This window comes from Diceros bicornis, chromosome X (genome assembly GCF_020826845.1).
Source record: "Diceros bicornis minor isolate mBicDic1 chromosome X, mDicBic1.mat.cur, whole genome shotgun sequence".
NCBI lineage: Eukaryota > Metazoa > Chordata > Mammalia > Perissodactyla > Rhinocerotidae > Diceros > Diceros bicornis.
In genome coordinates, this window is record NC_080781.1 from 58703660 (window position 1) to 58729448 (window position 25789).

General features: G+C 39.9%; 1 protein-coding gene across 4 annotated transcripts in view; it reads right to left on the reverse strand.

The window, feature by feature from the left end:
* LOC131401069 (zinc finger C4H2 domain-containing protein) overlaps positions 1-22361 on the reverse strand; it is a 34363-nt gene extending 12002 nt beyond the window's left edge. The window contains exons 1-2 of one of the 4 annotated variants that reach the window (XM_058536024.1): positions 22225-22305; positions 21178-21281 (exon numbers count right to left, since the gene is read on the reverse strand). Coding sequence is in view for 2 of the 4 variants with exons in the window: in XM_058536026.1 (XP_058392009.1) it covers positions 22225-22277 (53 nt within the window). In the remaining 2 variants the exon portion in view is untranslated. Of the gene's footprint in view, positions 1-8368; positions 8399-21177; positions 21282-22224 lie in introns of those variants that run through there. The other 3 variants (XM_058536026.1, XM_058536023.1, XM_058536025.1) reach the window with 3 other exon arrangements.
* Positions 22362-25789: the final 3428 nt, after the last annotated feature.

Here is a 25789-nt window from a genome sequence, read left to right on the forward strand (position 1 = left end):
ATCAACAATCCAAAGAGGCTTATGCACCCCTATGTTCATTGCAGCATTATTCACCATAGCCAAGAAGTGGAAGCAACCTAAGTGTCCCTCGACTGACGATTGGATTAAGAAAATGTGGTATATATATACAATGGAATACTACTCAGCCATAAAAAAAGACAAAATCGTCCCATTTGCAACAACATGGATGGGCCTGGAGCGTATTATCTTAAGTGAAATAAGCCAGAAAGAGAAAGACAAACACTGTATGATCTCACTCATATGTGGAATATAAACCAACACATGGACAGAGAAAACTGGACTGTGGTTACCAGGGGCAGTGGGGGTGGGGGGAGGGGGAGGGGGGGAGGGGGGGGAGGGGTGGGCACAAGGGGTGAAGGGAGTCATATATATGGTGATGGACAAACAAAAATGTACAACCCAAAATTTCACAATGTTAAAAACCATTAAAACATCAATAAAAAAAATGTTTTTGATGAATTCTAATTTATCAAATTTTTCTTTTATGGATAATGCTTTGGTGTCATGTCTAAGACTCTTTGCCAAGCTCTAGGTTCTGCAGATTTTCTTCTATGTAATCTTCTAAAAGTTTTATAGTTACATTTACACCTACAATCCATTCTGAGTTAATTTTCATATAAAGTGTGAAGTTTAGGCTGAGATTCAGATTTTGCTTATGGATATCCAATTGCTCCAGCACCTTTTGCTGTAAAGACTATCCTTCCTTCATTGGATAACCTTTGCACCTCCGTCAGAAATCAGTTGGCCATACATACTTGTGTGGGTAATTTCTGGGTTCTCAATTTTGTTTCACTTACCTATGTGTCTGTCCCTTTGCCAATACCACACAGTCTTAATTACTATAGCCATATAATACGTTTTGAAATCAGGAAGAGTGATTCCTCCCACTTCATTTTTATATTTCAAAATTCTTTTAGCTATTCTAGTTCTTTTGCCTTGCTATATAAATTTGAGAGTAATCTTGTCTATATCTACCAAAAATCTTTCTGGGATTTTGATAGGAATTTCATTAAATTTATATATCAATTTGGGAGGATTGATATCTTTACTATACTGAGTCTTCCAAACCATGAATACAGTATGTCTCTCTATTTATTTAGATCTCCTTTGATTTCTTTTATTAGCATTTTGTAGTTTTCAGCATAAAAGTCCTGTACATGTTTTGTTAAATCTTTTTTACTCTTAGGTATTCATGTTTTTGAGTACTTATAAATGGTTTTGTATTTTTAATTGTAGTTTCCATATGCTTATAGCTATTATTTTATGTTAATCTTATATCCTGCCACCTTGTTGACACTTATTAGATCTAGGAGTTTTCTGGGTTTTTTTGTTTCGTTTTCGATTTATTGAGATTTCCTACATAGACAATTATGTTATCTACAAACAAGGACAGTTTTGTTTTTTCCATTCCCATTTATATGCCTTTTATTTACTTGTTGCCTAATTGTCCTGCCTAGAACCTCTAGTGCTATATTGACTAGCAGCACTAAGAGTGGACATCCTTGCCTTGTTCCTGATCTTACAGAGATAGCATTCATTCTTTCACAATTAAGTGTAATGTTAGCTAGCTGGAGGGTTTTTGTAGATGTACTTTATTAAGTTGAGAAAGTTCCCCTCATTCCTAGTTTTCTATGAGATTTTATCATAAAAATGTGTTGAATTTTGTCAAATGCTTTATCTGTATCAATTGACACGATCATGTGATTTTTCTTCTATAGCCTGTTAATATGATCAGTAACATCGATTGATTTTTGAATAAAAAACTAGCCTTGCATCTCCAGAAAAATCCCCACTTGGTCATGATGTATAATTTTATATATATATACATACAGCTGAATTCTATTTGCTAATATTTTGATAAAAGTTTTTACATCTATATTCATGAGGGATACTAGTTTGTAGTTTTCTTGTACTGTCTTTGCCTGGAATTGGTATCAGGGAACTAAGGACTTCATAAAATGAACTGGGAAGTGTTCTTTCCACTTTTACTTTCTGGAGAGAATGTTAAGAATTGGTGTTAAAAGGTAAGAAATAAGTGTTGGAGAGGATGTGGAGAAAAGGGAACCCTCATACACTGCTGGTGGGAATGCAAACTGGTGCAGCCACTATGGAAAACAATATGGACATTTCTCAAAATATTAAAAATAGAAATACTATATGATCCAGCTATCCAACTACTGGGTATTTATCGAAAGAACATGACATCAACAATTCAAAGGGAGTATGCACACCTATGTTCATTGCAGCGTTATTCACAATAGCTAAGACATGGAAGCAACCCAAGTGCCCATCAATGGATGAATGGATAGAGAAGATGTGGTGTATATATACAATGGAATATTACTTAGCCATAAAAAAGACAAAACCATGCCATTTACAACAACATGGATAGACCTTAAGGGTATTATGCTAAGCAAAATAAGTCAGACAGAGAAAGACAAATACCATATGATGTCACTCATATATTGGAGATAAACAAACACTTAGACAAGAAGAACAGATTAGTGGTTACCAGAGAAGGAAGGGATAGGGGGAGGGCAAAAGGGATAAAGGTGCACATAGGTATGGTGATGGATAAAAACTAAACTGTTGGTGATGAGCACAAGGCAGTCTACACAGAAAATGAAATATAATAACGTACACCTGAAATTTACACGTTATAAGCCGATATGACCTCAATGAAAATAAAAAGAATTAGTGTTAATTCTTTCTTAATTATTTGGTAGAATTCTCCAGTGAAAGCATATGGGAATGGAGATTCTGTTTTTGAGAGTTGTTAAATTACAAATTCAATTTTCTAAATAGTTACAGGTTATTCAAATTATCTATTTCATGTTGGGTGAGTTGGGGTAGTTTGTTTTAGAAAATCAGTCCATTTCATGTAATCTGTCCAATTTATACAAGAAGAGTTGTTAACATTATTGCCTTGTTATCCTTTTGAAGTTTGTGGGGTCTGTAGTGATAGTCTCTGTTTCATTCCTGATTTCAATAATTCCTGTTTTCTCTCTTTTTTCTTTGTTAGTGTTGCTAGAGGTTTTCCAATTTTATATATTTTTCAAATAATCAGATTTTTACTTCATTTATTTCTCCATTGTTTTTGTTTTTAATTTCATTGATTTCTGCTCTTATCTGTATTATTTTCTGTTTTCTGCTTGTCTTGGGTTTATTTTACTCTTCTTTTTCTAGTTTCTTGAGGTGAGAACTTAGACTATTAATTCAAGGCATTTCCTCTGTTCTAAAGCAAGCACTTAGTGCTATAAATTTCCCTCTCACCACTGCTTTTGGAGGATCCCATAAATTTTGATATGTTGTATTTTCACTCAGTTCAATGTATCTTTATTTCCCTTGAGACTTCATCTTTGAAACATGTATTATTTTAGAAATATGTTGTTTACTGTCCAAATGTTTGTAGATTTTTCCTGGTATTTTTTTTGTTTTGATTTCTTGATTTTTAGTTTGATTTTATCAATGTCAGAGAACACATTCTGTATTTCCATTATTTTAAATTTGTTGAGGATTATTTTGTATCCCAGGACATGGTCTATCTATCTTGGTATATGTTTCATGGGTACTTGAAAAGCATGTGTATCCTGTTGTTGGATGGATTGTTCTATAAATGTTAATTAGATCCTGTTGTTGATGGTATTGTGGAGTTCTATACCCTTGCTGATTTTCTGTCTAGTTCTATCAAATGATAGAGGCATGTTAAAGATTACAACTGTAATTGTGTATATGCCTATTTCTTCCTTCAGTTCTATCAGATTTGCTTCACATATTTTGCAGTTATGTTGTTTGGTGCATACTCATTTAGGATTACTATGTCTTCTTGGTAGACTGACACTTTTGTCATTATGTAATGTATCTCTCTGTACCTAGTAATTTTCTTTGTTCTGAAGTCTACTTTATCTGATATTAATATATCCATTCCTGCTTTCCTTTGATTAATGTTTCCATGGTATATCTTTTTGCATTCTTGTACTGTCAACATACCTATATCTTTATATTTGAAGTGAGTTTCTTGTAGACAGCATATAGATGGGTCATGTTTTTTAATCCTCTCGGCTAATCAGTATTTTAATTGCAATGTTTAGGCTATTTCTATTCAGTGTACTTATTGCTAAGTTAGGGCTTAAGTGTACCATTTTATTTTTTATTACTATTTGATCTCTCTCTTCTTTGATTTTGTTTTCTTTTTGCTACCTTCCTGTGGTTAATTGAAAGTTTTTTAGAATTACATTTTATCTACAATATTTTAAGTTTATCTCTTTCTACAATTTTTTATTGGTTGCTCTAGGTACTATATTTCATAATTTATCATAGTTTACTATGTCATCATTTTATTAGTGTGAGTGAAGAGTAGAAATGCTAACTCCTTGTATGCCCCTTTATCTTCCACCATTTATAACTATCTGAAATATATCTTCCACATATATTGAGAAACACATTAGCACTATATTATTGCTTTGACCATCAGAAATGATTTAGAAAACTAAATAGGAGAAGGAAAATGTACTGTACTTTAATCATATTTTTACTCTTTCTGTTGGTTTTTCTTTTTTCCTGACATTCCATGTTTTCTTCTTCTATTGTTTCCTTTCTTTTAAGAAAAATTCCTTTACCTATTGTTTTAGGGTAAATCTACTGGTGACAAGTTCTCTTAGTTTTCCTTCATCTGAGAATGTCTTAATTTCTTCCTCATTCTTAATGGATATTTTTGCTACATATAGAATTCCGGGTTCATTCCTTACATCTTTTACCTCCCCCACCATAGGCAACCATTCAAAAGTATTTAACGTCTACTCTTTGTGTTGCATGTGTTCTTCTGAAGTGTATATTATTGTTTCATGTGCAATTATTTATATGGAGAGAGAGAGAGAAAGAGCGAGTGAGTGATCTATGGACTGAATTGTGCTCCTCCAAAATTCTTATGTTGAACTCCTAACCCCCAACGTGAATGTATATATAGAGAGGGCCACAAATATAGGACGCTAATCCAATCGGACTGGTGCCCTTATAAGAAGAGGAAGAAACACTATAGATTGCTCTCTCTCTCCGCATCCACAGAGAAAAGGCCATGTGAGCACATAGCAAGAAGGTGGTCAACTACAAGCCAGAAAGAGAGCCCTCATCAGAAAGCAAATTTGCTGGCACTTTGACTATGGGCTTCTAGCCTCCAGGACTGTGAGAAAATAAAGGTCTGTTGTTTATGCCACACAGTCTGTGGTATTTTGTTCTGGAATACTGAGCAGATTAATATAAATTTTGGTACTCTGAAGTGGGGTGCTACTTTAATAAATACCTAAAAACGTGGAAGTGGCTTTGGAACTGGCTGATGTGTAGAGGCTGGAAGAGTTGAGGTGCATGCTAAAAAAAGCCTTTATTGCATTGAAGGGACTGTTGGTAGAAATATGGACATTAAAGGTACTTCTGGTGAGGTCTCACAGACGAAAGAGGAACATGCTATTGGAAACTAGAGGAAAGGTAATCCTTGTTATAAAGTGGCAAGGAATTTGGCTGAATGTTTTTCCAGTGTTTTGTGGAAAGTAGAACTTGTGAGCAATAAAATTTATATTCAGCTGAGGAGATTTTTAAGAAAAGTGTTGAAGGTGAGGCCTGGCTTCTCCTTGCTGCTTACAGTAAAATGCAAGAAGAGAGAGATAAATCAAAAGAATTATTAAGCAAAAAGGAAACAGAACTTGAAGATTTGGAAAATTCTCATTCTATTCATATTGAAAAAATGATAAAGCATGTTCTGAGAGAACACCAAGAGTGTGGATGAAAAATCACTCTATGAGGAGATTACTTATCATTTTAATCAGATATCTCTGCAGAAGTCAGGAATAAAGATGGGATTATACAAGCACAGACACTATCAGTATGGACAAAGGGGAGAAGAAAGAGGATGAAATAAAGGAAAGATTTTGGAATTCTGGGACTCTACAGGACAGGACAATAGAGTTATTTGGCTGCAAAAATGGTTTATCCTTCAAGTAAAGGGAAACATGATGCCAAAGGTGATTTAGAGATCATCAGGGCTGCCACTCTCACCATAGGCCCAGACTAACAGGCCCAGGGGGCAAGGCTGTTTCCTCCTCAGTTTCAGAGACTAGATTCCCCTCGCCAGTTTCAGTGGGCCAGGATTCCTCTAATGCCTCAGGAGAAACGTGACTGCAAATAGCTGCAGGAGTGGAGATGCCACGAAGAGTTCTGGGGGTGACACTGCCCAAAGCATCCAGTCAAAGAAGACCATTTTATATTGTATTATATATATAATATACAAATACATATTTTATTTATATATGTATAATATATATAATATAAAATAAAAATTTATATATATAAATGCACACAAAAATATATACATACAAATATATATATTCATAGACACATATATATATACACACACATAGACACACACACAAATATATATATAGTAGACTAATGATAATATATGGTTTTCACATGGCACTTTGATGTTAAGATCCAGGATTCCTTGCTCCTAGGTGTGGTGATCCACCGGATTTTACCCGTCCACTCTCCCAAGGATAGACTCTCAGTTTGCTTCCATCTCGCCCCTCCACAAACATCACTTCAATGAATATTCTTGTACCTGTCTGAGTAAATTTAGGGGGATGTATCCTAGGAGTGGGAATTTTGGGACACACGTAATATATATTCTTATTGCATCTAAGTGGTGCCAGTTTGCTCTGCAGGATGGTAACTCCAGTTCACACTCCTACCAGTAGTGCATGAGGGCTCCTGCATCTGTATTTGTACTCAGAAAGCAGGAGCAATGGAGGAGCTTGGGGGAGCTTGGGAGATCAACCCAGCTGGAGACCTGCACCCTGAGCTGCTCTCATTTCTCTCTTAAACAACCTCTGCTCAACCAACCTAGCAGCTCTACCTCTCCACCATCAAGATCTGCCTAGTTATTGCTGCTCTGGCCTCCCCCAGTCCCTGATCTCTGGGGGTTAAATGAGAAATTTATCTGAAGGTCTCTGTATTAATTTGGGAATTTACAGTGAAGACAAACACGAAGCAATGCTGGGCACTGACAGCAGTCAGATGATTCACATATAGCAAGTGGTTCCATGGACTCCCAGACCCATGTGGGTAGGACCTGAGCACAGGTGAATCTCCAGGCTGGGAAGGACCTTTGAAGGCATCTATTGTTCCCTCCCCAACCACTGCTTAAGTGTTCTTCTATAACATTACTGCCAAGTGTTCAATTAGGCTTTCCTTGAACAATTTAGTCATGGAGCTCTTGCTACTTCTCTAGACAATCCTTTCCATCTATAGGCGGCTCTGACAATTTGAAAACCCTAGGCTCACACAGAATACAAATGCTCCTTATCTCCCAAAATTCATTCTTCCCTCCTTCCATTAGTAACAGAATCTCTGGTTTTCATTTGGGCATGTGATCCGTAGAATAAGGACTATATTTCCCTGTCTCCTTTGCAGCTGTTTGTGGCCATGTGACAATGTTCTGGCCAACGGGATGAAAACATATGTGATATGTGCAACTTCTACTCTATGACTCTAAGGAAAGAAGCGTGCCATTGACTTCCCCTTTGCCCTCTTCCCACTGCCTAAAATGTGCATACAACATTGAGCCATCTTGAACCATGTAGAGGAGGGCAACACCTTGTACCTGGTGAAGCAATAAGATAAAAAGAGCCTGAATCCCCAACACTAAGTAACCACACAAACCACAGATAGCTTGTTCCCAGACTGATAATGTGAAAGAGAAATGAACTTCTATCTTGTTTCAACCACTGTCATTTTGGAACCAAGTTGCATTAGCTTTACCAATGTCCTGGCTAACTAGTTATTGTACTTAATTGAATCTAAAATGCCACTGAATATAAGTACACATTATTTTATGTACTGCTAAGAAAAGAATGCCACCAATTACATTATGACAAAATGTTTTCTTATTATTTAAATGTCCATTTAATACTTGTTGAAAGAGCTCTTGTAGACTTATTTAAGACACAAATTTTTATCAGACTTTTCTAGTCTGAGTCATTCCTCACACATGATAATTTTTCATTTCAAGGAAGAACCATGATGAAATCTTTTTGAAGACATTTTAAATGCCAATTAAACTCAACATATACAGTGGCAATCATGCACGCAAGTCAGTTGAAGGGATGATAATATAAACAGCCATGGCCAAGTTTGCATGTGCTCATACCTTGACAACAACACAATTACTTCTTGGCCAACAGCAATTGTAAGGCAGCATTGTATTTAAGACTCATCTTGACTTTAGATTTTTAAAATATAAAGTATGTGTGTCTTAAATGGTGAAATCTGATCTTTTAAAACTAAATTTGGAGAATACCTTGACTTCCACTTCTGGTCAAGATAGAGTAACAGGGACCGGATTTTCCCTCCCGTGCAAAATAACTAAAACAAAACAAACAAACAAACAAAAACACAAGAAAAAAAATATGAAACAACAGTACTCAAGTCACTAGACATTAAGCAAGTAAGGTCAGTGATCTCTGAGAAATGGAAAAGCTTAGATAAGCCCAAAGATTGCCCCATCTTACCACCTAGAGAAATATTCTAGGATGCAAGGCAGGGACAGAGAACTCAGAGTCTGGCAGTCTTTCTCAATTGCAGAAATGGAGCTATGAGCCTGGGGAAGCCAAGGCATCTGGAGTTTGCAGGAAAGCATTTTGGAGAGGGGAGACCTGTGTAGAGGGAGAATGCTTACAATCTTCCAGGGATACCCCTCAAGTATTCAGTTAAGTATTGATCAGCACATGTGTGTAAGGAAACTACCTGAGGCCAGGGAAAGAACCACCCAAAAGGATTTGAGGGAACAGTGATCAGAGCCCACACAGGGCTGGGAATAGTGACTGTTTCCACCTTCCAAATAGCCAAGGTGGAAAAACTTCACAATTCACAAAGCACTAAAGTACAAAGAAAATTTTACATCACTACCGGGGAAAAAGAGCTCTACACTAAATGCTGCTATGGTTCCACTTATGTAAACTGAAAAGCAAGGCCAAGGATAAAACTGATTCTAAATGTTTTAATGACATGCCAGAACAAAGCTCAAGAATATTTATAGGAATGAAAAAATATGGAAAATCAACAAGATAAAATTCACAGTGTCTGGCATCCAATCAAACCTTGCCAGGTATGCAATTAAGCAGGAAAAATATAACCCATAATGTGGAGAATAATGTATCAACACTGACCAAGAAATGACATGCTTGACGAAATTAGTAGCCAAGGACACTAATAGTTATTATGAGTGCATTCCATATGTTCACAAAGCTTGAAGAAATACTGGCCACATTAAGTAGAGACATGGGGGAGATGAAAAAGACCCAAATAAAATATCTACAGATGGAAACTAGAATGTCTCACATGAAATCTACATTAATCAATTTAGACAATAAAGGAGAAAAGATTAATGAACATAAAGATATAGCAATAGAAATTTTCCCAAATGAAATATTTAGAGAGAAAAGATTTTTAAAAAATAAACATGATCAGCAAACTGTGGGACAACTTCAAGTGACTACAAATATAGGTAACTTGGCCCAGCCCCAGGGCCAAGAGGTTAAAGTTCTGTGCACTCCGCTTCAGCAGCCTGGGTTTGCGGGTTCGGATCCTGGGCACAGACCTACTCCACTCACCAGCCATGCTGTGGCAGTGTCCTACATACAAAATAGAGGAAGATTAGCACAGATGTTAGCTCAAGGAAAATCTTCCTCAAGCCAAAAAAAGAGGAGGATTGGCAACAGATGTTAGCTCAGGGCGAATCTTCCTCCGCAAAAAAAAAAAAAAAAAAATACAGGCAACTGGAGACCAAGAAGGAGGGAGAAAAGAAAAATATTTGAAGAATTAATGACCAAAATGTTTCAGATTTGGTGAAAACGACACATGCACCAATCTAAAAAGTTCAACAAACCCTCAAGCACAGGAAGCATGAAGAAAACTACACGTTATATCACAATCAAATTGCTCAAAACCAGTGATAAAGAGAAAAATCTTAGCAGCAGCCAGAGGAGAAAAGGCACGTTACCTACAGAGGAACCAAGAACGATGGAAGCAAGATGACAGTGGCATATCATTTTTAAAGTACTGGGGGGAAAAAAAAAAAACCTGCTAATATAGAATTCTTTACACAGTGAAAATAACTTCCAAAAACAAGGGTTAAATAAAGACTTTTTCAGACATAGAAAAGCTGGAATTCTACATCACCAGCAAACCTTCTCTATATAAATGTTAAAAGATGTCCTTGAAGCAGAAGGAAAATGATAGCAAAGGGATATAGAGCACCGAACGTGAAAAAAAAATAATGACTCTTTTTCTCATTATTTAAACTACTTAAAAAGATAATCAACAGTGTGAGCCAAGAAGTACATCAATGTAATAGCACAGAGGCCAGAAAGGGAGAAATAAAAGTGTAATATTGTAAGCTTCTTATACCATATCTGCAGTAGTATAACATCAGTTGAAGATAAATTGTGACAAGTTAGAGATATATATTCTAGACCCTAAAGCAACTACTAAAATAACAAAACAGAATCATAGCTAATAAGTCAGAAAAAGAGATAAATGGAACACAAAATACACTGAATCCAAAAGAAGGAAGGAAGGGAGGGAATAGGGAACAAAAAACAGATGAGATAGATGGAAAACAACAAGATGGTAGATTTAAACCTAACTGTATCAACAAGCACATTAAACATCCCCAACTAAAAAGCAGATTGTCAGATTGGATTAAAATAAAAAGGAACAAACTATGGGCTACCTATAAGAATCTCACTTTAAATATAAAGAAACAAGTAAAAGGATGGAAGAAGATACACCATGCTAACACTATTCAAAAGGAAGCTGGTAAATGCAGTGTGGTATCTTGGATTGGATCCTAGAACAGAAAAAGGACATTATTTGAAACACTGGTGAAATCCAACAAATTCATCTACACAACCAATGCAATCGTATCAAAATTTCAGCAGGCATTTTTGTAGAAACTGATAAGTGGAATCTAAAATTCACATAGAAATGCAAAGGGCCTACAGTAGCCACAACAATGCTGCAGAAGAATAACAAAGTTGGAGAAATTACACTGCCTGATTTCAAGGATTATTATATAGCTGCAGTAATCAAAACAGTGAAGTATTGGCATAAAGATACAGAAACAGACCTACAGAGCAGAATAGAGAGTCCAGAAATAAACATACAAATATACGGACAACTGATTTTTGACAAAGGTGCAAAGGCAATGCTGTGGAGAAAGGACGGCCTTTTCACCAAATGGTCCTGGAACAACTGGATATGCACATGCAAAAAATAAATAAACTTCAGCTTATACTTTGCATCATATACAAAAATTAAGTGAAAATGCATCATAGTCCTACATGTGAAACCTAAAAATAAAATTTCTGGAAGGAAACATAGGAGAAAATCTCTGTGACTTTGGCTTAGGCAAAGGTTTCTTTCATACGATACAAAAATTACAATCCATAAAAGAAAATACAGATGAGTTGGACTTCTTCATCAATGTTAAAAACTTCTGCAATTCAAAAGACACTAAGAGAATGAAAAGACAAGTCACAGACTGGGAGAACATCTTTGCAAAGCATGTATCCGATGAAGGACTTGAAAATTCACAATAGCTAAACAAACAACTCAATTGAAACATGGGCAAAGGATTTGAATAGACACTTCACCAAAGAAGATATATGGGTGGCAAATAAACCCACGAAGAAGATGCTCAACAGGATTGCTCATTAGGGAAATGCAAGTTAAAACTACAAAGAACTACCACTCACACCACTACGATGTCTATAATGTCCTTTTTAGACACACAATAACAAGGGTTGTTGAGGATGTAGAGAAACAAACCTTCATACACTGCTTCTGGAGATAGAAATTGGCACAACCACTTTGGAAAACAGTTTTGCAGTATCTTAAAAAGTTATATGCATGCTTATCATATGACCTAAAAATTTCACTCCTAGGAATCTAACCAGGAGAAATGAAAACATATTTCCACGCAAAGACTTATATTCAAACGTTCAGAGTAGCGTTATTCATAAGAGCCAAAAGGTGGAAACAACCCAAATGTTCATTGACTGGTGAGTGAATAAATAAAATATGGTATATCCATACAGTGGAATACGATTTGTCACTAAAAAGGAAAGAAATACTGATATATGCTACAACATGTATGAGCCTCAAAAACAATATGATAAGTTATATGCCATGTCCCTAAAAGGCAAATCTATAGAGACAGAAAGTATATCACTGGTTGCCTGGGGCTGTGGGTGGGAACAGAGATTGACTGAAACTGGGCATAAGGGCTCTTTTGGGGATGATGGAAATGTTCTAAAATTGTATTGTGGTGATAGTTGCCCAACTCTTTAAATTTACTAAGTCATTGAATTTTACGCTTAAAATGGATGGTTTCTACGGTATGTAAATTACAACTCAGTGAAGCTGTGAAAAATGTATCCTCCAATGGCTTCTTAGCGCACCCAGAATTAAATATAAACCCACAACACCATTTGAACCCAAATTCTAAGCTGTTTCTACTCCTCCACTCCTGTTTTCCCAGGAAAATAAATGACTTGTCAAAAGGCTTGTGTAGAGGAAATACATTCTTAATGGACTTGGTCAGTTGAGGTACACAGGAGGAATGGGAAGGGGGGGTTAATGATGAAAAAAAGAAATGGAGACTTGTTAACCTTGTGGTTGACTGCCTTTACTATGCTCTTCAGGCTTAGTATCTAACGCCCAACCTTCCATGTTCTCTCCAGCAGCTGGGTAGTTTGGGCTAAGATTAAATATAAGTAAAAGGTCCTTCCTTTCTCAAATCTACACAGAGGGGATCATGCCAGTGGGCATCATGCTGCTTAAATGCACACACACAATAGCTTCCTTCTCTTTACATCTTCTATCAATCAGGTGGACAAAAAAAATTTATTAAGCAAGTACCTTTTACCCAACAGTGTGCTAGATCCTGTGGGTGGTTGATGAGAAGACCCCTTCCTTCAAATAAAATAACTGTTCCAATACGGAAAACAGAACAAATCATAACCGTTATGGTTGAAGTGGAAGTGGGACCCCCAGGGTCCTTATTCTCTCTTCAAATCCAACCTTGCCTGACTCTACCAGAGTGGCCCTTGATACACCTCCCTGGAATTTCCAGGGCTCCTCAGAACGTTATTTCAAAGCCACCAATCAAATCCATCCTCTTCATTTCAGAGATGAAGAAACAAATGTCTAGCCCAAGAGCACACAGCTATGGTCCTCTGGCTCTTCTAAATGTACACACCCACACAGGAAGCAATTTGAAATCCAGGTAATTATATACACAAGAGCCTTCTAGAGACTGGCACTACACCATATTTCTCTCTATAAACTCCACGTCATCTATCACACAGCTTTGGCCATAAGTGGGGCTCAACAGTTACATTTGGAGTGTGACAAAAATGGATGCAGATAGGTGGTTAAGTCCAGGGTACTGATTGTAATTTCAGTAGCCTCAGAGAAAGAAAGACATTACCGTGGGTGGGGGGCTTTCATCCATTCAGTTAACATTTATTAAGAGTCTGTAAGCGCGAGGAACTGAGAAGGAATTGGGTGTTGAGAAAGGCTTTATTTAATAATAATAATAATAGCTATTATCATTATTTATTTTTTTTGGTGTCTACTATGTTCCAGCAACTATGTTAGGCACTTTATATGCAATCTAATTTAATCCTCATCACAACCATGTGAATGTAGCTTCATTTTTACAGATGAAAACTTTGAGGCTGAGAGAAGTATAGTGACTTGCCCAAGATCACAAAGCCAGGAAGTGGAGAATCCGGTGTGCTGAGCCTAATCACCTTTCCACCATACCAGGGAACTTTCCTTGTATGATGGATTTCAAGCCATGGAAAACAAGCCAATGGGGTGAATTCTTGTCCTGGCTTAGTCACCAATTTTCAGGATGAAATAGGGCATATCATGGAACATCCTGGAAGCTCGTAAATTCTACCTGAGAAGTAGGTCTCAGTGTAGCCTTGCACAGAGCTGTTGGATGACTCCATGAGATGGAACCTGTGGAATGTTTGGCCCTCCAAGTGAGCAAAGCATCCAAGTCATTAAAGACCTGGTTTTCTGTGGAAATTTCCTAATAAAATCCTCCCAATCGGCTAAAGCACAGCTGGTGTGGCCACAGAATCCCAGGAAAACCACAAGACACTTCCTTAGGGTTTCCGACACTCACCGGGGCCACAGTCTTACTTAACTGTTGAACCTGGATTTCTGACTTCCCTAGGCCACAGCCTCTGCAGACAGAGGCCTGGGCCAAGTCAGCTGGCTAACTTCTGGCTAACAATGGCTCTTTGCTAGCTAACGTGGAGGAGGAAGGGTGGAAAGGAAGAGAGCTTCTAGGGCAATGGATCATCCATTCCTGGGACAAACTTGGCAGGCTCATCTGTCACCCAGCTTCAGAGGTGACTTAGCCCCGACACTCACTCAACAAGCAGGGTAGGATAGCTGGGACCTGGAGGACTTGAGGATGAGCAGATCAAGTGAAGACATTGGCTAGTGGAGATGGATGGAAAACTGTTCAGATTTGTTGATGAACTAAGAGAATGGTGTGAAGTGGAGAGATCCAGAGTATATTATACAGGTATAACCTGCCAGGTCTTATTAATGCAGTGGTTTTTCAAGTGTGGTCCCTGGAACAGCAGCAACAGCATTGCCTGGGAACTTACTGGAAATGCAAATTCTCAAGCCCCACCCCAGATCTACTGAATCCATTTGAGACTCTGGAGACAAAACTCAGCAATCTACATTTCAATGGCCCTCCAGCTGGAGTCTAATGCAAGCTCAAGTTTGATAACCACCGTGCTACTGTTTTGGATACAGGGGGTCGGAGAGAGGGAGGAATGAAGAATGATTCCAGATCTTGGGATGAGGGAACATTTACTACTGATGGGGATCACTAGGAAAGGAGAATGTTTGGGGGTGGGGGTGGAATTGAGAGTTCTGTTGGGGCATGTTTGAGATGCCAGTGATACTTCCAGTGGGGTTGGTTAACTGGGAAGCTGGATATGTGAGTCTGGAACTCAGGGGAGAGATCAGAGATATTCACCTTGATTCTTTTTTTCTTTTTTGTAATTCATTTTTTTGTGTGTGTGAGGAAGATTAGCCCTGAGCTAAAATCCGTTGCCAATCCTCCTCTTTTTGATGAGGAAGATTGGCCCTGGGCTAACATCTGTGCCCATCTTCCTCTACTTTATATGGGATGCGGCCACAGCATGGCTTGACAAACGGTGCGTCGGTCCACGCCTGGGATCCGAACCTGGGAACCCCGGGCTGTGGAAGCGGAGCGCACAAACTTAACTGCTACACCACCAGGCCAGCCTCTCACCTTGATTCTAAGATCCTTGAGACCAGGTCTAATTCATCTCAGTGGTCCCCACAGAACGTCCCAGCGCTGTGTATGGCCCAGAACAGGTGCTTGGTAAATGTCGCTGAGTGAAGAAAAAGCCAATTTTTCTGCCTACTCTAGTCTGAAGAGAACACTGCCTAAGTCCCGAGTGTTCTTCCATTTCATATTTACTTGCTCATCTGGAAAAACAGCTACTGTAAGAAAAGCAGGTTTCTTAGAAGAGTTCGCCTTGAAGACTTCCTTATAGCTCACTACCAAATGTCAAGTCTTTTCCATTCTCTATCTTGTAGTCAGCACTGTATGGCTTAACTTTCTCATCCCTAAGTCCCAGAGGTCCCAGCTGTCCTGTGACTTGCTGAGTCAGTTCTCAAGCCAGGTGGTAGAGGAGCCTGCTGAAGCTGCCACAGCAATGACTGAAGCAAGGAAGGAAGAAGACACATGTCAATTCAAAACTTTGTCATAAGGCAGAATAACTCGAGTGCTATAATAACTCTCCCTGCGGGAGCCCAAAGGGGTAAAGATTCATTCGGGCTGGGAAATTTGAGACGTTTTGGGACAAGAGGTGGTATTTGGTCTGGGTCTTCCTTGAAGAATGAGTAGGATTTACAGGCTTGGAATGAGGGAAGGGCATTCAAGAATGAGGGAATCAGCATTAGCAAAGGCCTGGAGGAATGGAAGTATATGAAACAGTGAGGAACTTATGTGCTGATAAAGGATAGGGAAAATGAAAAGGAGTAGTAGCAGATAAGATTGGAAAGGTGAGTCTGGGCCAGACTTGTGGAAGAGAGGGGCATGAATACCATGGCAACAATTATAGACAAATGTCTGTCCAATAGACCTACAGCAAGAAAAGACCTCCAGTGAGAAATGAATTTCACACTGTGACCCAATACACACATACACAGATATAAAACTGAATTAAAAGTTTCTGCAAAGAATATCTACCATTTCTTATGCAATGTGTTCTGATATTTTCTCTCTTATTTTGTTCTTTAAAAAAAATTTTTTTGCAAATGCTACCAGCAACTGACTAATTCATTTCATGATCTACTAATGGCTCATGACCTGTGTTTTGAAAAATACTGCTGTAGGCAATGGAAAGTCAGTGAATGTGTTTGAGGAATAACACAATAACACCACTACTTTAGGAAGGTAGTTCTCATAGCGGTGTGGATGGCATTGAAGACAGAGGGGAGAATGAAGACAGGAAAGTAATTCTAGAGGTGGAAATGGATACAACACTACAAATACCCAGGCCAGTCATGATGAAGGCCTAAAATGGATCAGTGAGTGTGAAGGTGGAGAGTGGGGCAGGAATTTGAGCCAGATGTTGAAGGTAGAAACAGTAGGACTTGCTAAGTGATCAGAGGTGAGTTATAAAAAAGAAAGGATGGGGCTGGCCCAGTGGCATAGTGGTTAAGTTTGCATGCTCCACTTCGTCTGCCCGGGGTTCCCAGGTTCAGATCCCGGGCGCAGACCGACGCACCGCTTGTCAAGCCATGCTGTGGAGGTATCCCGTACAAAGTAGAGGGAGATGGGCACGGAAGTTAGCCCAGGGCCAATCTTCCTCATCAAAAAGAGGAGGATTGGCAATGGATGTTAGCTCAGGGCTGATCCTCCTCACACACACACAAAAAGAAACGGTAATCAACATTGACATTCAGGTTTCACTCTGAGGTAACTGTGCAGAGAATACGGCACTAAACCAGAGGTTTAAGGGGAGGCACTAGATTGGGGCAAGAAGAGATAAAGTCTTAAGAGTTGGCCAACTTGAGCTGTGTCTGGGGGGCAACCAGGTGCACAAGCCCAGTAGGCTGTGGGATATATTGGGCTGAAGCTTGGAAGGAAGGTAGGGAGTAGAGATTGAGGATTTGGAGATAACATTTGAAGCCATGGGAGTACAGGAGGTCATCCAGGAGAATGTGTAGAGAGAAAAAGAGAGGATCCAGGGCAGAGACTTAGACTTAAGAGGGTCTACTAACACCACAATATTTACTTCCAAAATGAGTTTTTCCTTTCTTAAGCGAGGAAAGCTCATTGTGTACAGATATGTGTGCTTTGGAGCATGGGTGTGTGCAATGTGCGCGTATGGATGGCATGTGCACGTTAAGGAGACATTAGTACACATTTGGGGAGCTGGTGAAGGGCTCTGGTACCTCTAGTGATATCTGTACTCACTTTCTCTACCTCATGGCCTCTTCTCCTTTCCTTCCCTCTTTTCCATCTCCCTCCTTTTGTTCCATTCTTGTCTTCCCTTTTCCACATATCCACATGCTCCTTCATCACCACTTGAAAGCCCAAGGAACAGATGGACAAAATAGACTAGTGTGGGATTTGGGGGCTGAAGTTTAGAGCATAGTGTTGGAGTGTGGTTGGGATTGGGAGGAAAGGCAGGGCTGGGCATGTGCACAGAGTCAGGAGTGGGGACTGGTCTGTGGTGGGAGAATCCATTCCTGAGACATTTCCCACTTCAAATTCTGCCATTGGTGTGCAGGAGCACTGACTATGAATGGGTATATCTCTGCGCCTGTGCCTGGGGTGTTTGTCTGGCTCTCAGCTTGACTTAATCAGGTCTTTAGGTGATACTGCCGTCATAACTGCTACTTCAGCCCAGAAGTAAGATTTTTTTTTTTTAGCAGAAATAGGCTGCCCTGCTTATACCTTTAAGGGATTTAGGGTTAAAGCAGTTGACAAACTGTGAATAATGATTAAGCAGATTATCTACATTTGTTGAAATGCATATGCCATGTGAATAGGAGGATATATTCTCTCTTCCTTTCCTAGCTGGTGTGACCATAGATAGGTTACCTAAGCTCTCTGAGCCTCAGTATCCTTATCTGTAAAATGGGGATAATAATTCTCACCACAGATTTCCATTAGGAAGATTAAGCATTAAAGGAGCCAAGAGTCTTGACATTAGTAGGTGTTCAACAAACGTTAGTTCCTTTCTCCAGCTCCTTCTACCCTTTCCTTTGCTCCTTCCTTCTCTCCACCTCCCGTATATGTTTACCTGTCCATTTGTGAACATCAAGTGTGTATTTGTTGTATTTTCCCCATTTTAAATTCTTAAATCAAGTGACATAACCCTTCTATATTACTGTAAAATTGTCAAAAGCAGGCTAATTTAAATCACTTTTGGTGCATACACATCTAGACTTGCTATGTCTTCTTGATGGATTGAACCTTTCTCATTATGCAACGTTCCACTCTGTCCCTGGGAATTTTCTTTGCTATCAAATCTGCTTTATCTGATATTAATATAGCCACTCCCGCTTTCTTTTGATTGATATTTGCCTGGTATCCTTTTCCATCGTTTTATTCACAACTTACCTATATCATTATATTTGAAATGCATTTCTTGTAGACAGCATATAGTTGGGTCATGTTTTTTAAATCCACTCTGTCTTTTCATCAGTGTTTTGACTATTTATATTCAACCTAATTATCAATATGTTAAGGCTAAGTGCCATTTTATTTTTTGTTACCTGTTTGTTCTCTCTGGTTTTACTTTTTCTGTTTTCTTTGTCCTGCCTTCCTGTGGGTGACTTGAACTTTTTTTAGAACTCCATTTTGATTTATCTATAATGTTTTTGAGTGCATCTCTTTGTAGAGCTTTTCTAGAGTTTTCTCTCACTAGCACATTATACATATCTATAGAGAGAGAGTGAGAGAGAGAGAGAGAGAGAGAGAGAGAATTTATCAGACTTCTGATGTCATCATTTTACCAGTTCAAGTGAAATATAGAAACCTTACCCTTTTACACCCCTTTACACTCCCCTGTTTATAATAAATGTCTTAAATATTTTCTCTACATACATTCAGAATCACGTGAGACAGTGTGATAAATTTTGATCCAATCATCAGATATAATTCAGATAACTCAAGAGGAAAAGAAATTCTGTTGTATTTACTCATGTTTTTCCTTACTGTGTTCTTTCTTCCAAGGTTCCTTCTTTTATTGTTTCTTTTCTGTTTTAAGAACTTATTTTAGTCATTCTTACAAGGTAGACCTCCTACTGATAAATTCCCTGTTTTCTTTCATCTGAGAATGTCTTGATTATCCCTTTATTCCTGAAGGATATTATCATTGAACATAGGATTCTAGGTTGACAGTTCTTTTCCTCCAGCACTTTAAAAATGTGCTGCTTCCCACTAGGGCCTCATCAATTTCTGATGAGAAATCTGCTGTCATTCTAAATTGTATTCCCCTGAAGGTATAGGTAAGGTGTTGTTTCTCATTGGCTTTCTAGATCTTTTCTTTGCCTTTTGTTTTCACAAGGTTGACTATGATGTGTCTTGGTGGGAGTTGGGTCGCAGGGGAGGGGTCATCCTGATGGAGTTTGCTTAACTTCTTGAATCTGGAGGTTTATGTCCTTTGCTCAATTTGGGAAGTTTTAAGCCACTATTTCTTTAAGTGCTTTTCAGTCCTGCCCTCTTTCTCCTCTCTTTCTGAGAGTCTGTTGACATGAATATTAGATCTTTTATTATAGTCCCACAGGTCCAAAGGCTCTGCTCAATTCTTTCTTTTTTCTTTTTTTTTGAATCTAATTTCTCTCTGTTGTTCAGATTGGGTGATTTCTATTGTTTTGTATTTAAGTTGTCTGATTCTTTCCTCTGTCTTCTCCGTCTTGCTGTTGAGCTCATCCATTGAGCTATTGCATTTGTCAGTTCTCAACTTTCCATTTGGATCTTTTTTATGTTTCATATTTCTTTGTTGATACTTTCTTTTTATATGCTGAGATTTTCTATTTTATCATTTGTTTCAAGTGTGTTGAAACATTTTTATGATTGCTGCTTTAAAATCCTTGTCAGTAATTCTGTCTGTGTCATCACAATGCTGGCATCTGTTTACTTTCTCTTGTCATTTAAGTTGATAATTTTGGTATGGCAAGTAAATTTTTTCAATTAAATTTAGACTCTCTGGATCTCTTTTAAATCTTTTGTTTTTGTAGGGCTCTCTGACATGCTCCTTTTGCAAGGATGGGGGGCAGTAGAAGTCCATGTTTTCCACTGGGTCTCTGGTTGACATCCAGGTTAGGGAGGGGCTCCTTGTTACTGATGGCTGAGGTTGGAAGTTCAGCCTTCTCTCTAGGCCTCTGATGATCCCATCTCAACTAGTAGTGGTAGGAATGCCTGCACTACCACTGGTGAGGGCAGAAGTCATGGCCTCCCATGTGGTCTCCACTGGGAGTGGTCACTTTTCCTTGCTCCCAACTGTTCCTTCTCTTGGGGTTGGGCAGAGGTTCTTTTAAAGTCTGGTAAGCATAGAAGTCTAGACTCTCCACTTGCAGGCCTAAGCCTCTTATTAGCTGCATTGTTGTTATGACAGCTGACCTCTTCCTGCACCAAGGTATCCTACTCCCTACCTCTCGAAGCCTTTGCAGAAAAAACTTGCAACATACCCCAACCCCTGACACTTTCCCAGACCCTCTGTGGGATAGGGTGAGAAGACCAGAGCCTCTGCATGCAGATTGACTGGGTTCCTGTCAAAATCTGGCATTGTTAAGCTGTTTGGCTCTGGAAAAGTTCGTTAAATTTTCTGAACCTCCATTTTCCCACTGTAAAGGAGGTGTAGGAAGCTCTCAGGACTCTTGCTGAAATGAGCGATAGTAGCTCAAAGCACTTGGCACAACAGGGGATCAATAAATACTAGTTCCCTTCCTGGAGATGCAAGCCCTCCAAAGGACAAAAAAGCCAAGATGTTTCCCACCGCCACCATCATGTATGAGTCTTACCCGAAGCATTCACTCCAAGGGTTAAATCTCTTGGTCAGAGTCTTATTTCTTAAAGGAACACACTTGATATCCTCCCTTCTTGTTCTCCAGGTTCCTGGAAAACACTAAACGCAGAGAGCCGAATCCTGGCCACCGTCACAATGAGGGTGGAAGCCAGGGTTGGGAGGCCTGGTGCCGGCCCAGGCAGTCCCCTTGCCATGCACTATTGCGTTCTAAGCAAGGACAACGTCATTGCCTTGCCACAGCCGCTCCCGAAGCGCAGCCGTCGGAATGCAGGCAACCCCCACTTTGCTAGCCTGCCCTTCACCTCTAGTGTCTCTGATCAGCTGTTATAATCCCACCACCAGGCGTGGTGTCTGCCTCCCCAGTCTCCATGGCTCCCATCCCCTTCCCAAGCACCGGGTAGGAGAGGAACAAAGTGGCGAGTGAGTGAAACCAAACAAAAACACAAACGCGCACTTGCCGTCCTCCCAGTCCCGGCCTGTCGAGATTCCTCCGCACCGCCCCCCAACCCCTGCCCGCAGTCCCTTGCAACCGCCAACAGCCCTAACGCGCTAGGCTCTGCTCTTAAAAGATTTGCCCGAGCTCCAGGTCTGGAAGTTGAACGGGAGACTAAAAACAAAATTCCGACTCCTAAAGATCAAGGAGCCAAATACACCTTTGAGCCAACAAACACTTAAAAAAAATAATGGGTCTAAGAATGCCATCCCCCAACTCCCACACTAAGAAGAATAAAGCTATCTCGGGACCAACACCCCTCCACCCCCACCGTGTGTCTCCATCTGGCCTGCTCAGCCACATCTGGCAAGAGGTCTCTCTTGGTCAGTCTCTCTTGTTTCTCTGTCTCTCTCTACTAGTCTCAGTTCCGACTCTCCCCAACCTCCTTCCCATCCTTGAATTCGGAGGTGAATGGTCTCCTTTCCCGGCCCCCTCCGCAAGTAGCCCAACAATAGAGACATTTTCCATAGATAACTCAGACCTCTCCCGCAGCGAGAGATTTTGGGGGCTTTGAGGGGGCCTGAGGGAGCCCTGTAACGTTCCACTTACCTGATCTCTTTAATGCTTTCCAATTTGCACATGATTTCTTGCTCATCTGCCATGCTTTACACTCTCAGTTTCAAGTCCTATGTACAAACACACAAGCCCAGGGATACAATAGACACAATGTAACTACCTCCTCCGGGCTTGGGGCTCTGAGCCTCTGAGGTGGGGACTTGGAGAAGGCCTGGGAGCTGTAGTCCGCAGCTCCAGGGCCAGCCAGGCAGCCCGGGGGCGGCAAGACTACAACTCCCAGAAGGCGAAGCGAAACACGCCTGTTTCTCTTCCTGCGGTCGTACTTCAAATCAATTTGTCCCAGATAATTATGTCAAAGGTTGTGAGGAGTACAAGGGAAGGGAGATATTCGTCTGGCCTGTGCTTGGAAAAAATGGGGATAAAATACCCCCGAAGGCAACTGAAGAGATGAGAGACATACTCATTCACACCCCTCTCGGGGCCCTCATGCCTACCCACCCCCGAAAGGCTACCAGGAGTCGCTAATTACTTGACACTTGGGGGCAGGAGAGAAAATCTGCAGTGGAATTTGCTTCTGAGATGTTGAGTGTTCTGGCTACTTCCAGGGAATTAGTGGCGTTGGCATTCAGATGGAAATGGCGCGGGGGTGGAGAAGATGCGGGAGGGAGGAGGGAGCAGCTGCTAAAGCTGGGGGGTGAGGGATGACCTCCTTCCTTCCAGCCCTCAACGATTTTTTAAAAAATTTTTTTCAGCTTTATTGAGGTATAATAGACAAATAAAATCATATATATTTAAAGTGTACAACGTGATGACTGATATACATATACTTTGTGAAATGATTACCACAATCAGGTTAATTAATCACATAGTTACCTTTTGTGTATGTGTGTGTGCGTGTCTGTGTGTGTGTGTGTGGTGCAACACTTAACGTTTTTCTACAGTTACTGAGCTCGGACTTTGCCAGTCAATGAAAGAGGTACTGGGGGCGGCACTGGGGGAGGCAAAGATAAATAAAAGCAAGTCCTTGCGTTTGAGGAGCGGGAGAGGCTGAAAGGTAACCCATTAATTATAGTGCAGTGTGCTGTCATAATACAGGAATGGATAAAGTGTAACCTGAGCAGAGAAGATTAAATTGGTCTCAAAAGGTGACTGAGAATTTGCCAGATCATTGGGGAGGATGAACTTTCCAGGAGAGAGCACAACACATACAGAAAGGAAAGGACAAGTGGGCCATGGTGTCTGGAGCTTATATAAGGTTCATATATGTGGTGTGGAGGTAAGAAAGAGAAGTGGGCGATGTATCTAGAAAAGGTAGGTTGTAGCCAGATTATGAAAGACCTTGAATGTCACGCTAAAGAGTTTGGACTTAATCATATAGGTACACATTCATCCAATACACATTTATTAAGTGCTTACTGTGTGCCAAATAATGCCAAGTTATTTTATGTTTCAAAGCACAGGAGTGATAAATTTGGGGGGATGACTTAGGGAGGTGACTCTAGAGGCAAAGGGGAGAATGATTTCGAGGAGATAAGAGCATGTAAGAGGTTACTCAGAGAGTATGGACAGGCCCAGAGAGCTGGGCTTTAGATAAAAGGAGGACTTTGACTCACTCCCAAGTAAAGGTGAGTTAGAGCTCTCTCTGATTGAGCTTGCCCTTTCTTTTTCTGAGCCTCAGTTTTCTCATCTGAAAAATGGCCCTAGTTAGCCCCATTTCAAAGGCTTGTTGTGAGTACTCAATGAGATTATATCCAGATGGTGCTGAATACAGGGCTTAATATTTTTTTAGGAGCTAGAGAAAAGTTAGTGGAACATGAATCTCAGGACATTCTGGATGTACACACTGATTTTAAAAATTCTCCAGGGAAGGAATTGAAGCCCTTCTCTTCTTTAGATCCCAGACATAATAACTTTCACAACCAGGAAATTCTCCTTGGTGTCTAGCCTAACAATTTCCTGATGGTCTTGAAAATCCGTATCTTATGATACCACTAGCAGGCATTTGAAGACTATTGAGTTGGTGGGTTACAAAGACTGTGGGTCTGAGCTACTGTACCATAAAGTCCAGAGCCAAGAACTGTCGCTAGCCCTGTTCTATAAGAGGAGGGGGAAGAGAAGAAGTCCATGTAAGTGCCTGGCATGTATCAGATACTGTGCTGAGAGCTGTATGTGCAGTCCCTCATTTCATTCTCACAACCACTGTGAAGGGGTTAAGTAGATTCATCCCCTTTTACAGAGAAGAAAACTGACTCAGATAGGGAAAGTAGTTTGTCCAAGGCCACACAGTACATTACAAAGCTAGAGCCTGGCCTCAGGTTGGACCAAGTTACTTGCAGATTAAGGAAGGGAATATTTATGAAAAAAATATGGGGACCAAAAGTGAGATGGGGTCTTAGATGTATATATTTATGTCAAACATAAATTGCTCTACAATATGAGCTAATTATGGTTTGAGGAGAAATGGAGGGTGTGTATGGGGATGTGTGGGAAGCAATTTAGGAATGGCCTTTGAGGTTTTAAAACTAATGTCTCTTCCACCATCCACTTTCTCTTAGAATCTTTACCTCACACTATGTTCACATGTCTGGTAAGGGTCTAGATGTGGCTTTGTATCTGTTTAAACTAAATATGTTAATAGCTTTACAGTCTGATTTTCAAAATAATTTGGCAAATACCTTTTCTTTCAAGCCTATCCAAAACCTTATTTCACAAGTGAGGAAACAGGCCAAGAGAGGCAAAAGACTTATCCAAGGTTACATGGAAATAAGACTTCTGATTCAGGGCCTTGTGCTCTTCCCAAAGCCCCACATGGCCTGTATCAAGCTGCTGCTGCCCCCTTGGAATCCAAATGCCTCTGTTACTTCAGCCAGGTGGTACACTCCAATACGGGGAGTCTGCAGAGGGCCAAGTATGTCACATGTTCCCAATCCATGGACATTAAAGGGAGATGACAGTTAATCTAGAGAAGGGGACTTGGGAGCACCTGGAGCTTGGAAGAAAGTTTATGCTATTTGTAACAATTAAGGTGTCCAATAAAGGAAAGGGTCCATAAGACTCTTAGCTTCCATGGGTTTGTCGTGGCTTCTTGACCTCTTTAATAACAAGTGTCTCACCTGCTCCTTGCTGAGTTGTAAGAAACCAGGCTAGCAATAAGAGGAAGGAAAATGTTACAGATAAAGAGAGGAGAATAGAAGGAAACCACAGCCTTCTGCTCCTTGTCCTGAAGCAGTACTTAAAACAATATCTTCAAGCTAAACTGGTAGCCTTCTTATAGTAAGTGTTCAATAACTCTCAATTGATCAAAAGTCTATAATGGATGAGAGAATATTTAAAATTTGTGCCAGCAGTGAGTTATAATGCATTATTTTATTAGAAAAATTGATTTATTTGAAGTAGTGAGAATAAAAAATCTTAGTCCTATCAGGATCAGCGTTGTCCTTACTGCTAAGAAACAGGTAAGGAGGGCAGGGTATATGGGGTGAATACCATTAAAATTCAAAGAATTAGCAAAGGGGAAGCCAGCCAGTTTCTTGTTGACATGATACTTTCAGGGAATAGATGAAGATTTAAAGAGTGGAGGCCAGAATGTTTGAATTCA